Source organism: Impatiens glandulifera, chromosome 1 (genome assembly GCF_907164915.1).
Source record: "Impatiens glandulifera chromosome 1, dImpGla2.1, whole genome shotgun sequence".
NCBI lineage: Eukaryota > Viridiplantae > Streptophyta > Magnoliopsida > Ericales > Balsaminaceae > Impatiens > Impatiens glandulifera.
In genome coordinates, this window is record NC_061862.1 from 95961848 (window position 1) to 95981823 (window position 19976).

The 19976-nt window shown below is 31.5% G+C and overlaps 1 protein-coding gene across 1 annotated transcript; it reads left to right on the forward strand.

Annotated features, from left to right (window-relative positions):
- Positions 1 to 6638: 6638 nt before the first annotated feature.
- On the forward strand, positions 6639 to 8635 carry LOC124922394 (geraniol 8-hydroxylase-like). Its single transcript, XM_047463127.1, has 2 exons — positions 6639 to 7586; positions 7908 to 8635. Exons 1-2 carry the CDS (start codon positions 6693 to 6695, stop codon positions 8517 to 8519), a joined length of 1506 nt encoding a protein of 501 aa, XP_047319083.1. The 5' UTR covers positions 6639 to 6692; the 3' UTR covers positions 8520 to 8635.
- Positions 8636 to 19976: the final 11341 nt, after the last annotated feature.

Consider the following 19976-nt stretch of genomic DNA (forward strand, 5'->3'; position numbering starts at 1 on the left):
GAGAAATTGGCCGAGGATACTCAGCCAGAACTGAGGGGGAACCCTCAAAAAAAAAGGTCGATGAAGAAGAAAGTTCCTCATCTGAGGAAGAACAAGATCAGCAAGCAACTTTTGTGAAGCCCCGTCTATTTCCCGACACCATTGTGGGAAATGTTCACGAAAACATCAATAATCCTATTCACTACTCTAGAAATCTTCTTGAGAGATTTCAGAGAGCTGAAGAAGAACTTAAAGAAGAAGGGCGAGACAAAGCTGCTAGAAATGCCGAAATGAATCAGTCGGAGCAATCCTTGCAGATTCATACAAACTTTGAGCCTATTCAAAGCATGGCAGCGGAATCCGAAGAAACCTCGTCTCATGAAGAGTCATCCGTCGGAGGAAACAAGGTGTTAAAATCTATGAGGTCTATGCTCTATCGATTCAGAAAACTATGTCACAAGCCATGAACTCAAGGGAAGAAGAAAGAGAGAGCTTTAGCAATATTTTCAAGGTCCTCACTGAGCTGGATAACACTTTGAAGAAAAACACATATGAGACTCATATCGCCAATGTAAACATCTTAAAGTTTGAAAAGCAACTTGTCAATCGTCAAACCGAACTCTTTGATATTGAAAGACAATTCAATGATGAACGCCACAAGGAAACCTTGGAAGAATTCAGTCTGGTGAAGAATCAGATGGTAGAAATTCAGGGGTGTTTGAACAAGAATGATAATGAACGTCAGGAATTTGCTAACTCCATTGCTAGGAAGTTTCAAGCAAAGGAGAATGCAATGGCCAATGCTGAAGGTGTTCAACCTCGACCAGTTTAAGGAGAGTCAAGCAGAAGAAACGATGGAGTATCAACGGGCACAAGATTGAGGCGAGCTCCAAGCACTGATGACAATCCTAGGCCAACCAAGAGAGGTGGAGTTCGAAGCGGTGGTGAGCGTGGAGGTCGAAGTGGTGGTGGCCGGAGTAGGCTATCCAACGTTGATCAAGGTGGACGTGCCAGTGGTGGTGAACGCAGTGGAAGATCAAGTGCAGGCGGTCGTGGTGGTCGCGGCTATCCTCCTTTCTTCAACATGCTTCCTGGTCAAGAGATGAGTTCAACCGATCCTCGAGTTAAAATGGAAGAACAATGATATCTCTTCTTTTAATTTATTTAACTCTACTGAACAATTGTCTTTGATGGTTTTTCGAATACTGGTTTTTGGATGAATGATGTAAGTGAACAAGAGTTTTGTTTATTTATATGATGAATGCATGTTTTGATATATGTATGCAGGTTTGCAATTTCTTCATCAAAAAGGGGGAAATTGTTGGGTCAAATTATTTTGACTAAGTGTTGAAATAATTTAACCACTGAGATTTTGATGATGAAATAACTTATGAGTTTTGATATAGGTGTATTGAAACAATATGTCATAAGACTTAGATCTAATGAGGGTCATTAGACCGATTTTGGCTTTCATTGCATAAAATTAGACTTACAGTCTAACTCATCGGAGTTAGACGTGTAGTCTAAAGAATGCACGTAATTAGACGTAAGTCTAATGCATAGAATTAGACGCACAGTCTAACTCATCGGAGTTAGACGTGTAGTCTAATGAATGCACGGAATTAGACGTAAGTCTAATATGTTTGTAATTAGACGGGTAGTCTAATTGATATTTGGAATTAGACGTACAGTCTAACTCATCAGAGTTAGACGTGTAGTCTAATATATTTGCAATTAGACGGGTAGTCTAATTTATGCGAAATTAGACGTGCAGTCTAACTCAGTTGAGTTAGACGTGCAGTCTAATAGAATGTGAAAGTTAGACGTGCGTCTAACTCCTTCAGACAAGACTAAGGTAGAACCGGAATTAGACGTGCAGTCTAACTCAGTGGAGTTAGACGTGCAGTCTAATGGTTATTGGATAATTAGACGTGTAGTCTAATTAGTGAAAGTTAGACGTGCGTCTAACTCCTTCAGACAAGTATGAGGTAGAACCGGAATTAGACGTGTAGTCTAACTCAGTGGAGTTAGACGTGCAGTCTAATGGTTATTGGATAATTAGACGTGTAGTCTAATTTGTGAAAGTTAGATGTGCGTCTAACTCCTTCAGACAAGTCTGAGGTAGAACCGGAATTAGACGTGCAGTCTAACTCAGTGGAGTTAGACGTGCAGTCTAATGGTTATTGGATAATTAGACGTGTAGTCTAATTAGTGAAAGTTAGACGTGCGTCTAACTCCTTCAGACAAGTCTGAGGTAGAACCGGAATTAGACGTGCAGTCTAACTCAGTGGAGTTAGACGTGCAGTCTAATGGTTATTGTAATTAGACGCGAGTCTAATTCTATTAGACTAGACGGTCTAATAGACATTTTTCTATTAAAAGGAGATGACTTATTTCATTAGACTGATTTTCACAATCCGTCTAACTGAAATACGTCTAATGCTTAGTTTAAGCAGTACGCTTAAATCTAGCATTTCACCTACCCACGTGCTATAGCTGTACCCTACTTCTGCTCCACTTTCTAGTGAAGATTAATACAACAGTTATATGCATCAAATCAAGGAATGCCACGTAAGAGAATTTTCCTCACATTACCTGTTTTGCAGGTACATCCCTGATGGAATATTCGACGCACTACCAGTGATGTACGGCCACGATCCTTATGTTCAGAACCTGTTGTGTACAATGGAGGCTTTCCAATGAAAGAGTGCCACGTATCATTCTTGAAGATTCGACCGTTAGCTCCTGCTCAGTATTTAACAAATCTCAAGGACAACAGACAATCTGGCTTAACAAAAGAGTGACTTTTGCCTTACGAATTTTACTGAACGAACAAACAATCTGATTTTGCAGAGAGAGAAACTACTCAATCATCTTGCTTACTGAACTCATATTGTGAAGCTTCTTTCTGATTTTACTGTGTGTGAATCAAGAGAGAGCTAGAATGAAAACACCGTTAGCTGAGTGATATTCTTCATCTTGTGATTGAACAGAAAGTGTTTTGTTCAATAGTGAGCTAAGTGTGTGTGTAAACTGTATTGGATTCGAATTATATTATAGTGAATCCTTCCGGTGGTTGGAAGAAGGGGTGACGTAGGAGAATTTCTCCGAACATCCATAAACAAACTGTTGTGTTCTTCATTTTTGTCATCTTTTTATATTTCATCTTGTGCTTCAAACCCAAGTAAACAATTCCTCCTTGAATCCGTTTCAAGTGTTTACACAAGTTTGCGTAGAATAGAAAGCGAATTAAATCTCTAACATGATTTATTTCAAACCGTTTTTCATAAGACTTCATCCTTAGCCAGACCCCTGTCTCTATCGATAAAGCCGATCCTATCACTAACCTATCTTTAAGTCTGCCTCAAAGAACTTCCATCTTTGTAGAGAAATCCTTTACCAAACAATATGAATGATGAAGTTCAAAGAATACATTATTATCAGCGGTAAATCGAGCAACACTCATCAAATTCTTGACAATTTGTGGAACATGCAAAATATTTCGTAGATGTAGAGTTTGATTTCACTATTAATAATAGAATTGTCAATGTGAGATATGGATAGAGGGTTACCGTTACCAACTGAAATTTGTTCAGTACCTTGATATGCCGAGTGAGTGTGGAGATTTTCTAAATCAACTGTAATATGATCAGTAGCACTCGAGTTTGGATACCAAGTAGGATCTGAGATCACTAATGGGCTGGCCATCATAGCTATAGGAGGAGCCGAAGGTTGAAAGTTATGATCAAATCTACGCTGACAAGTATTGACAAGATGTCCAATACCATTACAAAGTTGACATTGTTGGTGAGGGCGATAATTATCCGATGTATGTCCAATTCGATCACAATTGGTACATTTCAGACGTTGATTACCACCATTATTATTTTTGTGGCGGTTCCCGTCGCGAGAAAATAAATTGTTTCCAAATTGAAGATTATTGTGCCCATAATTCGATCCAGCTCGACTCGAATTTTTATTTATGTTATTGTTGGACCTATATAAAGGCGTACCGCTCCAACATCCACCAGACTCGGACTCACGTCCATTGGCATAAGAATTTTTTTCCATAAAATATTCAGAGGGTCCTGAATTTGATCCCCCTTTCTCGCGGCGATGGATTCCCGCGAGAGTTTCTTCCACCTCCTCTATGTCGTCCAAAAGCAAGATTGGTTGAGGCATTGTTGGCAACAAAATGTGCATGTTCTAGCCGTTGTTCGTGGTTGAGTAGAAGTCCAATGAGTTCCTCGACACTCACTAGTTCGAAACGGGTGGTTACAGCAACCACTAAGACTTCGTATTCTAGTCCAAGGCCACTCAAGGTATGAGTGAACAAATCGAGTTTAGAAACTCTCTTACCAATTGCTGCAAGGGAATCTACTATAGATTTTATAGATTGAAGGTATTCATTCATTAATTTATTACCTTTCTTATGAGTCTGGAATTATAGTCGCAACTGTACCAAACGAGCTCTAGATTATGTTGTGAACATTCTTTCAAGTGTAGCTCAAAGACACGAAGAGGTCTCACATGCGTCTCCAACAACTTGAGCAAGAATGGAATCTGATAAGGCAGAGAGGAGCCAACTTATGATTCGTTGATCTTTCTCCTCCCATGCTTCAAACTCAGGATTTGCGACGACGATGAGTTTCTCTTCGTCATCGTCTTGTACAGAAGTAATCATTGTATAGGGGTCTGGGTGAGATTCAATAACAAATCAGAAAAGACGGTTGCCTTTAAGAACCGATATAACTTGACTTTTCCAGATTACAAAGTTGGGCTGATCAAGCTTAACAGAGATCGATTAAAAAAGTTAAGAAACAACTGATTTTCGTTTGAATTAGCCATAGGATCGAAAAAAAGAAATGAGTAGTCCAAGCGACGCTCTGATACCAAGAAAGAAATAAAAGATGGATGAAGTTACATAAATGATTAAATACATAATATAATGATTAATAAATATATACATTACATTAATCAATGTGACCTTTGATATACCCAAATAAATAAATGCATGTTTATGCTTTGTTTGAGATAAAATTAACTCTTGTGATTAATTTCTGTTGTTGATACCGATGATAAGTTTTATTGTTTAACAGAAAATAAATAAATAAATTAATATTTATATATATATATTAAAACTTAATTAATTTCATTTTCTTAAATATCATTATTCATCTCAATTTAAAGTGTATTAAATTGGAATTAAACTAGTAAAAATTGAACATTTAAACATTTACCTTGGTCATTTTAGCTAAGGGCCGGACATGAGATAAGGTCACCCAACCTTGGGCAGTCTCATTTCCAGAGCAGCCCATTAGAAGTTTTAACCCTAAAAAAAGGTTAACGTTAACTAAAACTTTGTGTTTTTTTAAGTTATTAAGAGACTTATTATTGTTTACAATTAAATTAGGATAACTTAGTGTGGGAATTATATATGATTATTTTTTTCGAGATGAATAATTCAAAGGTTAGGACGGGCTCTGGCAACATAGTTATGTCAAAAAATAATTTTACTTTCTTCCTTTCTTGTCTGGAATTGGTCCCTATCTATCTTAGATAGTGTTACCCAAAATCGTTTCCAATTGGTTTGATTTTGATGAGCATCCAAATTGCATTCAGCCGTTTCCAAATTGGGATTAGACCAATTAATCAGATAACGAGTTTGATCATTAATAAATCAACTTTATTCGTACAGATCATGGTTCATGGTAAACCAGGATTCATATTTGTATATTAATATATAATAATAGAGGAAAAATGGTTACTTTAACTATTATTTCTTGAAAAACTGAATTAACATGCATGGTTTGGATTCGAGTTATTTAAATAATTATTAAATTATTTAAATGAGTGGTAATCATTTTAAGGTGGGTATATTTTTAATAAAAAAAACTTAAAAGTTAATAATATATAATAAAAATATGAAAAATAATAATTTAAAATAAAAATATTTTAATATTTTATGTAATAAATTGGACAGTGTAATATAAAAGAAATAGTAATATGATATTTTTGAGTTTAAGATATTTACGTAACTTGTAAGGCCAAATTATAAAACAAGCTCACATGTAAAGGGACAAGAGTAATAATGAGTTTTACATTGTCTGTATTTATTGATTTTTAAGTAGTCGATTTCACGTGTCAGTACATTGAATGATTTTTGAGTAGTCAATTTACTTCTGTGTTTCAGGTCCTCATTTGGATAATCTCCATAATGGCCAAGCAACAAGTTGTGTAGTATTTTGTAGTATTTTGAAAAAAAATAATTGAGTAATAGACGACAGAAAAAGAAAATGATACAATATTTTTGAATTATGGTTATTTAAATAACCTATAGAACAAGGCTTTAATGTGATTTTATTAGTTATGATTTTATCAAATATTTTATATTTATTAATTATTCTAATAATTAAATTAATTACCGTATTTCATTAATTAAAATTTATTTTATTTTATTTTTATTAGATTTAAATTTTAAATACAAAATAACATTTTAATAATTAAATCAATCAAAAAAAAACACAAATAAACAATTTTTTTATTTTTTATTTTGTTATTAAACAAAAAAAATTGAACAAAGTATTTTTGAACAAAATCTATATAAAAAAAATTGGAACATCTCCAAGAGAAAATAATATACAAACACCACAAGCATCTTGTTTATAAATGTCCATTTCTTAAGTCTTCTTAAATTTCCATTTCACAAACAAATGGAACTTTTGAAAGGGTTTTTATGTTTCCTTCTTCCTTTGGCATTGCTTCAACTCCTCCTCGCACTCGTCCGGCGAGGTCGATCGTCGACCCAACGTCTCCCACCGGGTCCCATCTCGTTGCCAATCATCGGGAACTTCTTTCAGCTAGGAAACAAGCCCCACCGATCACTAACACGATTAGCCCAAACATATGGTCCAATTATGTCCATAAAGTTAGGTCAATTGACTACCATAGTAATTTCATCACCCACAATGGCACAAGAAGTCCTACAAAAACAGGACATTTCCTTTTCCAATAGGTTCATTCCGGACGCTGTTCGTGCACACGATGCACACAAGCTCTCTATTATTTTTCAACCCGTAAACGACCGTTGGCGGAGCTTGAGGAGGCTCTCTTACACCCATATATTCTCAGGCCGAGTACTTGATGCCACACAACACGTCCGACGTAAAAAGGTGGAGGAGCTCATGACCTACGTCCGAAAATGTTGTCACCAAGGCAAGACGGTGAACGTTGGTCGGGCAGCCTTCCTTTCATCGTTGAATGTGTTGTCCAACACTCTTTTCTCGGTTGATTTGGCCGACTCCGAACGGGACGAGGCTCGTGACTTTAAGGAGTTGGTTTGGAACATTACATTGGAGGCCGGAAAACCCAACATGGTTGACTATTTTCCGGCACTACGCTCTATCGATCCGCAGAGGATACGTGGACGTATGTCATTATATTTCTTGAAGGTGACGAGTTTATTCGGTAAAATGATTGACAAGAAGATGGAGATGAAAACCTTCTTGAGGGATATTTCTGAAAGCGACGTGATGGATATGCTCCTCAAGATTTCTCAAGAGAATACCAACGAAGTCGATAGAGATCAGTTAGTGCAAATGTGTATGGTTGGTAATCTCTCTTTATCCATTTATTTTACATCGATTTCTCATAATAAAAAAATGATACACTTAAGAAACAATGAATATATATATAGTAGGTATCAAAGTTAGGTGTAGTTTTAACTTTTGGAGAATTGCCATGTTGATGTTGACTATGTGTATATCCTTGAGCTTATTCGTTTTATTTATTAGATGTATTTGTGAAAAACAAATCTGAGTATAAATGTGAAATAAAGATTTTAAATTGGATTCTGTTATTGGGCATTGGTATAAAAATTTAAAATGAATCATATTTGTTTATTGGTTATTGAAACTTTGCAATATCAGGATGTTTTTGTCGCTGGGACAGATACTACCTCAAGTACACTTGAGTGGGCAATGACAGAATTATTGCGACACAAAACGGTCATGGAAAATGCGAAAAACGAGCTTAAGCAAGTTGTTGGTGATGGTAAGCAAGTAGAAGAGTCCGATATTGACAAATTACCCTATTTGCAAGCGGTTATAAAAGAAACTATGAGAATGCACCCGTCAGTCCCATTTCTTATCCCTCGCCAAGTTTATGCAGAAGTTAATTTATGTGGTTACAAAATCCCAAAGGATGCACAAGTGTTGGTTAACGTTTGGGCAATAGGTCGAGACCCCGATATCTGGGAGAGCCCCATGCAATTTAAACCCGAGAGGTTTATTGATTCCAAAATTGATGTCCGTGGTCAGGACTTTGAATTGATTCCTTTTGGAGCTGGACGGAGAATTTGCCCTGGTTTATCCATGGCGATGAGAATCCTTTCGACAATGTTAGGTTCGTTGATTAATTCATTTGGTTGGAAGAATGAGGGTGATATTAAACAGGAGAACTTGGACGTGGAAGTGGAAGAGAAATTTGGAATCACTTTGCAGAGGGCTAACCCACTCCTAGCAGTTCCAACTCCTATATAGCTCTTTAAAAAAATAATTATATGAAATAAATGTTTTCTTGGCTTAAATAAGTATTTTGATATTTTGTGCAATTTTGAGACTAAAATTAACTTGCCTTTGCAAGATCTTTTATAGGATACTTCAGTTTCTTATAAATATCAGCAAACATAATATCTTTAACATTGAATATTAATAAACATCAAAGGTTATCATCATCATTCTGAAGATAAAACTTAGTTGTTAAAAATCTGATTAAAAAACATTTTTGTAGCATAATTTATTAAAAAAAGTCAACTTATTCATATATTTTCCACTTTAATTTTCTTCTAACAAATTCAATCGTATATTTAATACCGGATAAAAATAAAATTAATCTCACTTTTTACTTAACAATTTTAAAAATTATATTAATCTTAATCTAAATTCAAAATTCCAATAGAAAAAAAAAACACAATTAAGAGAAAAAATGGTTTGAGTTTCGGGTTCAATTTCTTTAACAACTTTAATAAAGAGTTAATATATATATATATATATATATATATATATATATATATATATATAATATTTTATTATTTTAATTAATGAATTAAATTTTAGAGTATAAAAAATTGAATTATTTTGAAATTATTGGACTGCCAAATGCAGTCCCATTATTTGTCCCTGTCCCTGCATTTATGGATCATATTACAACAGGCCTTGGTTATTTTGGTAACATTCAATTCAAATAATTAAATCTTATTTCAGGAGAGCTCGGCATTGTTTGTGAGTGGTTGGGTTGGTAGATAATGAAAATTTAATTGAATAAATTATCCATTCATTTTTACTACACCATTCAGTATCATTAATAAATATTAGAAGTATATATGATTCAATACTAACCTTATCATGCAATGGGTATATCATTAATAGATTGTTAAGATACTTTTTTTTCTTTTTTTTATAAACGACTTAGCGTCATTTCATTAAAAATTTCCAAAATGGGAAAAAGATCATGAGTTTAAGAGATCATTCTAGACAGGCCTAGAATGATTTTGAAGGTCGTAACATTTTGAATAAAAACTAAAAAACTAAAAACGTAAATGAATTATCTGATTACAATGTTTTCAATTCTAGTGAGTTTAAAAAACGGTAAATTCCAGTTCCTACAGATATTCCAGTTCTGCTCCGTGCTTGAAATTCTTCTCCACGTTCCCGCGAGGGCGCTACAATCTGATACAATATCTTTCCATAACTCTTCAACGCTTCTGCGGGTTCTACCATATACCCTTGCATTCCGTTCTTGTCAAATGTTATACACCACTACTCCAAAGCCGCACTTGAACACACTTGTTGCAAATCTATTTCCCTTGGCTTTGAGTAGTGCTGCATCTTTGATTTCATTCCATTCGCTCGGGAAACTGATTAGCTCCAGACTTTTATAGAATCTGTCCCAAAACTCCGAAGCAATACAACAACTCCCGAATAGGTGATTTATGGTTTCTTCATTTCCTTTACATAGAAGACAACTTGTGTTTAGGATGCTCATATACTTACTGATACAATCACGAGTGCTGAGTCTTTCCCAAAAGACGAGCCATAAGATGAACTGGTATCTAAGGATAATCTTCGTTGACCATACAAGAGGAGCCCATTCTACTTTCTGTGCTTTTTCCCGGGTTACTTCCCATATTTATTTCGATACCAGCTTCCCATTGTCCTCAGCTTTCCATTCATAAATATTCGGTCTGTCGTATAGTTGTATGTTACTTATATGATCAAGTATCCTTTGTCCTTCTGGATTTCTTGTAAGGAGTGAGTCTCAATTCCCATCTTTAATGTCTCTGGTTTTCCCTTTTGTGCAGTCCCTTATGATGCAGGTATTTTGAAACTCCTCCTTGTGGATGATAGGCTGATTTTCGGATCAGGGGTCGTGCCAGAATAGAGTGCCTTTCTCATCCCCTATCCGGATGTCATAAAGATCTGGAATATCCCTTCTTAGTTTAAGAATCTTGTTTAGAGACCAACTTATACCTTCATGAATTTTGCAGGTCCAGATGCTGGTTTCGTATTTCATAAACTTCGTATGCACCCATTTGATCCATAGTGACTCCTGATTGCGATCCAAAGCCCACAGATGCTTGAAGGTGAGAGGCTTATTTCACTCGATACAGTTCTTCAAGTCGATGCCTCCCTCGTCCTTCGGTTTGCAGAGAGCGGTCCATTTGACTTTTTTTCCTCCTCTTCCGCTACTTCCCCAGATAAAGTTCCTCATCAGCGTGTCGAGCTCCTTCATTACCTTTTTCGGAATGACCATCTGTTGCGCCCAAAAGCCAACTATTTCCATAACCACGGTTTTGATAAGTTCAATCCTCCCCGCATAAGAAAGTTTTTTCGCTGCCCAACATATTGTTAAGTTACAGATATGCTTTAGAATATTTATTTATTATATATAATATTTATTTATTATATATCTTACAAAGTTTTAAACTATATAATTAATATATTATATATAATTATTTATACATTTAATATTATTATATGTATTCATTTAGGTGAATTTTATGTTTTTTTAATCTTACCGATATATTTAAAGTTTTATTTATGTGTTTATTTTACACAATAAATACAATTTTTTTAGTTTTTATCAAACTACATTATTTGTATATTTATTTAAAAATAATGAAAGAGCTCTCAAATCATTAAGTTTTAATAATATTCAAAACTTGTTACAAGATTTCTAATGCTTAAATTCATAATTAATACGTAGACTGAAATAGAGAAACACTTATTAGGAATCAAAGAAGACATATGTTTGAATTTTTAAACTAATTCTATAAATTCCATAATTCTATAAATTCCATTAATGAATGGAAATTAGAATGTGGGTAATAAAATTAAATCAAATTCACATGAAATTCAAACGTGAATTAAAGGATGAAATTTGATCCAAATGTTTGAATTAAATAATTTAAATTAATTAATCAAAATGTCTTGATAACCAATTAACAAAATGTTGCTAATTTGTGGTGTAACTTACATGAGTTTGTTATTATTATTAATTGTTATGATAATTTAATATTATTATTAACAAATTAAAAATATCATGTAACGTGAGTATTGCAAAATAAATGTCTTCATTAATTTTGGCAAACAATTACCCTTCATTAACAAGAAATATTAAGGCAAATGAAGAGACAATCAATGCCAACCGTTGGATCAATTGATGATTTAATTAATAGTTTATTATTTCAACAATATTAATAGGAATTCCATCCCACACTATTCGATACACAAAAAAACCACACCACTTCATCCTTAATTTTTCTCATTCTAGAATTCCAAAAGCCCTCTTCTTATTTTGTGAGTGTTTTTCGAGTTCTTCGCTCGATATTTTCCGTTGAAACCCGATGATTGTTCAGGTACGCTGATCAAGTTCGACGAGTAGTGATTTCAGTGTAGAATCACTACTGGATTCGTTGTACCCTGGGAGACAGCCATCTACGATAAGCTTCAGTACAAACGGGAGACGATGGAACTGTTTTAAGGAAAATGTGTCTAACACATGTCTCGAATCAACATCTCAATTGGTGATTTCGTTCTTCATATATTTGTACATCATTTTATATATATTTCTGTAATTTATTTCAAGACAGGATTTCTAACAATCTTAAAACAGTTTCATGTGCTAAATTATTTAGTAGCTTTTGTTGTAGAAAATCTTTGTCTTTGATGTTTCAGAAATACGAGTCGCGATGTTGTAAAGGAGATGATGACTTATTTCGATAAGATAAAGTTGTTCATCTAAAGGAATAAAAGAATCTACAAATAAAGATAAGTCTTTATTGTATACATATAATGTTAATTATTATTAATATTATTTGTATGAAAGCTTACTTTTATAAGCTAATATATGTTGATGTAGATTTATATTTTAAAGACAAATGATGTATATTATTGTACAAACGTGTTCTTGAAAATAATTTAGAGAATAATAATTTGTTTTCTTTTTCATTAAAAGTTTGATAGTTACTAAAATTATTATTTTTAATAAATGAAAAGGTAACTAAAAGGTTAACATATAATCTTCAAAATAAAATAAAATTAGTGGTTATATTTAATAGTAATTAAAATTAATTATAATTGAAACATATGGTTTCAGTTTTAAAATAATTAATTAATATATGCATTCTTAAATTAATTAAGAGTTGATAATTAATAAGAATGTGGTAGGATGATTACTAAATAAGGAGAGATGATCTATTTATTTATACATTATTTTACATACTATATTTTATTATGGTATTAAAATATCATTTTAAAATGTGTGTATATATTTCTTTGTAGACAGAGTTGAGTCAAAGAAAATAAATAGATTCTTCGAATTAAAGGATACAAAAGGTCATAAAAGCAGTAAATTAATGAAAGGGTGCATTAGAGTAGTGGTTCAAATTTCAGATGCAATGGTGTGTGATGGAAGGGAGCTCCCTTGTTCAAATCCAGCTGATGGATGAGATGATTTTTTTTGTAAAAATTAGACGTGATAAAATGATAAGATGATTTTTTTTTTTTTGTAGAAATCAGACGTGATAAAATGACAAGATGATTTCTTTTGTAGAAATCAGACGTGATAAAATGACAGTAGTCATTTACATTGATTTCTTTTGTAGAAATCGGGCGTGATAAAATGACATTAGTCATTTACGTTGAAACCATTCCAATTTCTTGTATAGAAATTATGAGATGAATGGAATGATCAATGATTTCTTTGTAGAAATCTAACTAGTTAAAAATGACTTTAGTCATTGATGTTGAAACCATTTCAATTTCTTGTGTAAAAATTATGATATGAATGGGATAGTCAATAATTGTTAAAATGACTATAGGAAATGATTTCTTTATAGTAATCAGACTCGTTAAAATGACTATAGTCGTTCAAATTAAAACATTCTAATTTCTTAGGCAGAAATTATGAGATGAATGAGTGCCCATAACAATGTCTTATATAGAAATTTGATCGGTCAAAAATATTTTAACCATGGATGTTAGAATCATTCTAATTTCTTGTGTAGAAATTATGAAATAAAATGGGGGCACTTAACGATTTCTTATGTAGAAATTTAATTGGCTAAAATGACTGTCATTTATATTTTGAAGCATTTTAATTTCTTCTATAGAAATTATGTGATTAATAATGACAGAAAATGAAGATCATATATATAATGAAATTAAATAACTTATTTGTGTTAGTCGAAATTGTCTTCACAAAAATTGTCTCGGTGAGAACAATCTACTCAAATTTATTTTGAGCATGCATAGTCGTTTCACGTCGATTATTGTTCAAACCATGGCAATATAAGTGTTTCGATTAAGATATGAAATATATTTGTAGTTATATTTAATTTGATTATGTGCTAATTGATTATTAATATAAATCATGCATATTAGCTAATAATATGATGATTCATGTTATTCAGAATAAGTATGATTATCTATAAATTTTCATGTTATTCAGAATAAGTATGATTATCTATAAATTTATATACATATATAAATTAAGATTTATTTTCTATCTATTTTTATTTTAATAGATAATTTTTAAATTTGTCACAAATCATGTGTTCTTTGATTGACAAAGATTTGTTATAAAATGTTAGAGGTCATCTAATTAATTAATAAACGAATAATTGATGACATGAATATTTTTTTTATATAATTAGTTAGTTTTACATTTGATTGAAGATAAATGATCAAAATTCTAATAAAGTGTAATAATTAATATTCTAATTAATTATCATGTATTTTTTAAACGGTATTTTTAATGATAAATGAAGTTGTATATATATTTGTTTAATAATATATATATGGCATATTATTTATCTGACGTTTCTATGTTATTGACTATATATATTATAGTTGTTTCGTCATCGTGGTGACTAAAATGAAAAAAGCAATAATATATAATATCATATGTGGATATATTAATTTTGGTTTAATATAATATATTTGATATACATTGTTCAATTGCATCATTAAGACTTACTTAATTTGATAATTTTGAAATCAAATAATTACAAAAAAAGTCTTGTTTGATTTGAGAATAATGTAGCAAACGTGTCGATATTACGGGATGCAAACGTGCAACCGAAAATAAATGTTTAAGCGACTTCGGTCAAAGATGTTTGAAACATTATGATTTCTTTTGTAGAAATAATGTGATATGGTGAATATTTATTTGATTAAATATTTATTTGATTAAATATTCTAATTTCTTTTATAGAAATTAAGTGTTGAAATAAATATTTTAATTGATTAAATATTTTAATTTCTTATGTAGAGATTATGTGAAGAATGATTTATATATGAATAAACATTCTAATCTCTTGTATAGAATTATATTTTATTCAATTAAATATTTATGATATAGTTATCTTATTCATTGTATGATAAGTATAACAAAAGAAATTTGTAAAAGAATTGTGTGACAGTTTCTTGATTAGAAAATCATTGATTTAAATCATATAAGTGTGTGATTTAAAAAAGGGTACCAACACGAATGTAGGGGAAATATTTTATTGATAATAACACAAAATAATTGTGTATATTATGATAAATAAAATATAATTTATTGTTAGAGAAATATGTTCTTTATAAAAGATAAAGTTCCGCAACTTTACAAAAAGAAATAAAATAACAAGAAAATTTCTTGTTTGTATTGGCTGAGTTGGAGTTATCAAATTTGACTATGTAAGTCAATGATAACATTGTGGATCCACTAATCAGATTATTGAATAAAGAGATAGTTTGAAATCTTTTGAGACATTAGCCTACTATAAGTTGGTATGAAAGAAAACCCAACCTATGCAGACTAGAGATCCCAAAAACTAGGTTCAATGGGACAACCTAATTGTACTGACTTGGAAAGTTATTGTTGAGGATTAATCCTATAATGAAACAATATATATTTTGACGAGGATAAGTATATCGCTTTTAATGATTCTTTGTGAGCAAAGAGATCACCTATATGAGGGAGAAGTGGGTCCGCTTCGAAAAAATTGCACGGCTCAATTCTAGACCCTCTCACAGAACCATGCGCGTGTTCCATGGCCAAAACGGACACAACCATGAGATCTTGACATGTATCAGGAAGAATTCTATGTGAAAGTGTGTAATCGTTTACACAAATGGTAGTATAGTTCGAGGACATCGAGTCTACTAATCAGCTAGTAAAGTTATATACTTTCATAAGGGAAGGTTCAAAGGGTTACCCCTACCTATCCTATGTAAAATTCAACTGTTGAACATTTCACTAGGTTAATCTTTCAATTTCCATTAATGTGGGGGATTGTTGGAATTTTTAAACTAATTCTATAAATTTCATTAATGAATGGAAATTAGAATGTGGGTAATAAAATTAAATCAAATTCACATGAAATTCAAACGTGAATTAAAGGGTGAAATTTGATCCAAATGTTTGAATTAATTAATCAAAATGCCTCGATGACCAATTGACAAAAATGTTGTTAATTTGTAGTGTAACTTACATGAGTTTGTTATTATTATTAATTGTTATGATAATTTAATATTATTATTAACAAATTAAAAAATCATGTAACGTGAGTATTGCAAAATAAATGTCTTCATTATTTTGGCAAACAATTACCCTTCATTAAGAAGAAATATTAAGGCAAATGAAGAGGCAATTAATGTCAACCGTTGGATCAATTGATGATTTAATTAACAGTTTATTATTTCAACAATATTAATATGCATTCTATCCCACACCATTCGATACACAAAAAAAACCCTCTACTTATTTTGTGAGTGTTCTTCGAGTTCTTTGCTCGATATTTTCCGTTGAAACCCGGTGATAGTTCAGGTACGCTGATCAAGTTCGACGAGTAGTGATTTTAGTGCAGAATCACTACTGGATTCGTTGTACCCTAGGAGATAGCCATCTACGATAAGCTTCAGCACAAACGGGAGACAATGGAACTGTTTTAAGGGAAATGTGTCTAACACATGCCTCGAATCAACATCTCAATCGGTGATTTCATTCTTCATATATTTTATTTGTTTCATTTATTTGTACATCATTTTATATATATTTTTGTAATTTATTTCAAGACAAGATTTTTAACGACCCTCACTATCCTACTCGGTCTCAGCTTTAAAACATGTTCCAAATTCATCTAATAATAGATTAGACAAATTTCATAATAAGACAAAATCATTATATTTATGGCACAAAATCAAATTAGTATATTTTAAGGTTGATCAAATCAATACATAACAAGAACCTGGAGGGGAGGTCAATGCGAGGCTGGTCGAAATGAGGCTAGCCGAGACGAGGTCAACGAGGTCGTGCACGAAAGCTTGAAGAGAGATAGTCAAGGGACTGTTCAGGGAAGAGTCTCACTAACTTGTAAAAGGAGAGAACTCGATGAAGTGCCATGTTGGAAGAAGAGAGAAAAACGTATCGATTTCAATTTTTCATGAACATTTAATTGAAAATTTAAATTGATTAGATTAAGAATTTTATTATTATTATTAATTTTATTAAGAACAACCTTTATTAATTTTAATTTTAATTTTATTATTATTATTATTATTATTATTATTATTTATATTTATATTTACTTGTTGATTATAAGGTCCTTAAAATTTTAATATTTTTAATATTTTTAACTTTACAAATATTTTTAACTTTACTAATATTTTTCATGAACATTTAATTGAAAAATTAAATTGATTAGATTAAGAATTTTATTATTATTATTATTATTAAATTATTAAGAACAACCTTTATTAATTTTAATTTTAATTTTATTATTATTATTATTTATATTTATATTTACTTGTTGACAACCTTATAATTTAGTCCTTAAAATTTTAATATTTTTAATATTTTTAACTTTACAAATATTTTATTTTATTATTTTAATTTTTTGAAAATAAAATTTGATTTTTAAACTTTATTAATATTAAAATTTAATTATTAATTTCTTATAACATAACCAACCATCTATCTTTTAATTAATTATTATTTAAAATTAATTAAATTAAAAAATATATATAAATTAAAAATAAATTAGGTATTAAATTATATTATATTAAATTAATATTTTAAATTTTTTTTATGAAACTAAATATATTGTTATTTGAATTTAATCTAATTATATTATTACATTTTGTTTATTCCTCTTCTGAAATACTTCGCGGAGGTTATTGACAAAAGAAGATGAATATCGTGAGCAGTTTGTTTTAGACGAATCCAACACCGAGAACTAGAGAAGGAGTTTCTAAAATAGCTGAATCTTAATTTGGTGATGGGCGGAAAAGGACAGACCGAAGTCTACTCCTGATTTGAGAGCAAGTCATCTTTATTGTTGTTGTTAGGATCGAATCGTATGCTACTAGTCCTCTTCTCCGCTACTAGTTAGAGATCGATTTGAAGGGAGGCACAAGAAGTTTACCCCCTATTTTGTCATATTTCTCGGTAAGTTGTAAAAAATATCTATAAGCCTTTAATTAATCCTAGCGAGTTTATTGAGAAATTTGTTGGTCGATTGTAACTGTTGTTTCACAGCAATTCGATCAAGCTTTAACGTTTTGGTTTTAAGTCGAGATTGGTGTATGTTTCTTTCAATTTGGACGACTGTTAGTTTGATTAATTGTTACTTTCTATTGTTCCATCCACATGTTTGATAAAATGATTCAATCAATGAGATTTCGTGTTTGTACTTACCATGCTCAACTAGTTTAGATATTTTTCACATGCCACTATACACTCAACCTAATGCATGTTTCACCGTTATTTGTTTTTGAAGCATCCAGGTGATGAGATAGGGAGTTAGAAAGTGGTTTCTGACTAAATTTAGTTGAAATTGGTAGGAATTTAGTGTGAAGTGTTGCTGATGGCTGACAGTGTTGATCACCCTCCGAGTCTTTCCATTACCTTCAAGTATTTATTTGGTCTGTCAAATGTTTTTTTTATCATCTTCATAATCCCATCTCTCATTTATTCTTGCTCTAAGTCCACCTTTGTTTCATATATGCACTGTTTATGGGAGAACAGCTACACATATCTTGTCAAGAGGGATTCCATTCATATTCAACCCATGGATGGTCAGGAACCTAACCGTAAAAGATTATGCGGTATTTCTTTTTTCTTTTTTCTTACCTTCTTCTGAATCATGAACTGTGCTTCTCCTTTTTAAAGAATTTATTGACATAATTTATTGGCTGCCCTTATAAATGAAACAAAATTTGGTGGAAATTAAATGTGATGAAATGTGGCTATGCAATTGTTTATTCATTAAACAGTTTGTGTATATCAGCTAGAAATGTTGATACTTGTTCCTTTAGGCTTTATCCCTTTTTAGTAGTAGCAAATCCCCCAAGTGAATATTTGCGACAAGAAATGAATCCAAATTTTAGGATGATTGACCCTTTTAATTATGAAACAATTTGTTCTTGGATTGGAAAGTTATGGGGCTTATATTTAGAGGAGAATTTTTTTCCTTTACCTTGTCAAACACCCTTGAGATCTTCAAGTGACGTGTTTGGTTTATTACACCATTTAAAGAGAAATAGGGAATGAATCCGATCTCAATTTGTTTCTCACCCTTGTGCTTTATTTCCTATACTGGGTGTTTGATATTCTTAATCTAGGTTGGTAGCTTCTTCTCTTTTAATTTTCTATTAGCTGTTGAACAATGTTTGTTTGTCTTGGTTTGGTTTGGAAACTCAACCGACAAGTTTAATTACATCTATGTTCTGTCTGTTTTTTTCTTTTGGTTTAAATGTTAAATTTTTTATTATTAATATTTTGAAAAGAAAATGAAAAAGAGAGGAAGGAAAAATCAACCCTCTACAACTGAAAAAAAGAAATTTCTGGGGCCTCATTGACTTGTTCTTTGTATACTTAATTTGTGTTGACATGGACATGGTGAATATACAAGTTATATGTGTAGTTATTGCCAATATTTTGCACCAACTCTATCAATATCCATGCCGACATAAATGAGCTTGAAGTTAGGAAAATAATTGTTATTGCACTTGCTGTAAATGAGCTATGTTTTTTGGATTATGATTTGTTTGTTGTTTGTTAATAATAATATATAGAAAAAGTATTTGATATGTTTGCAGATGTTGATAAAAATGGTATGCAAATTGGATTATCTTCTAATTCTGAGTATAAACCAACATGTGTATTCTCTATTTACCTTATTCAGCAATTACTCACAATTTGTTTGGTTTTACTTTCTTTCAGCTGGTAATAATAATTAATGATGCCTATTCTGAAATTATCCTTTGTCCACGCCATCTCCTTCCAGTGTAGTGTAAGTATCAACTTTTTATGTTATTAATGCTACATTGACACTGATATGATAAATATTTTTAATACATTTTCTAGAGGGTTATTGGCCGAAAATCAAAACAGTTGCTTTTTGTTGCATCAATAGTTTTTCAGGTAATTTTTATTATTTATATAAAACA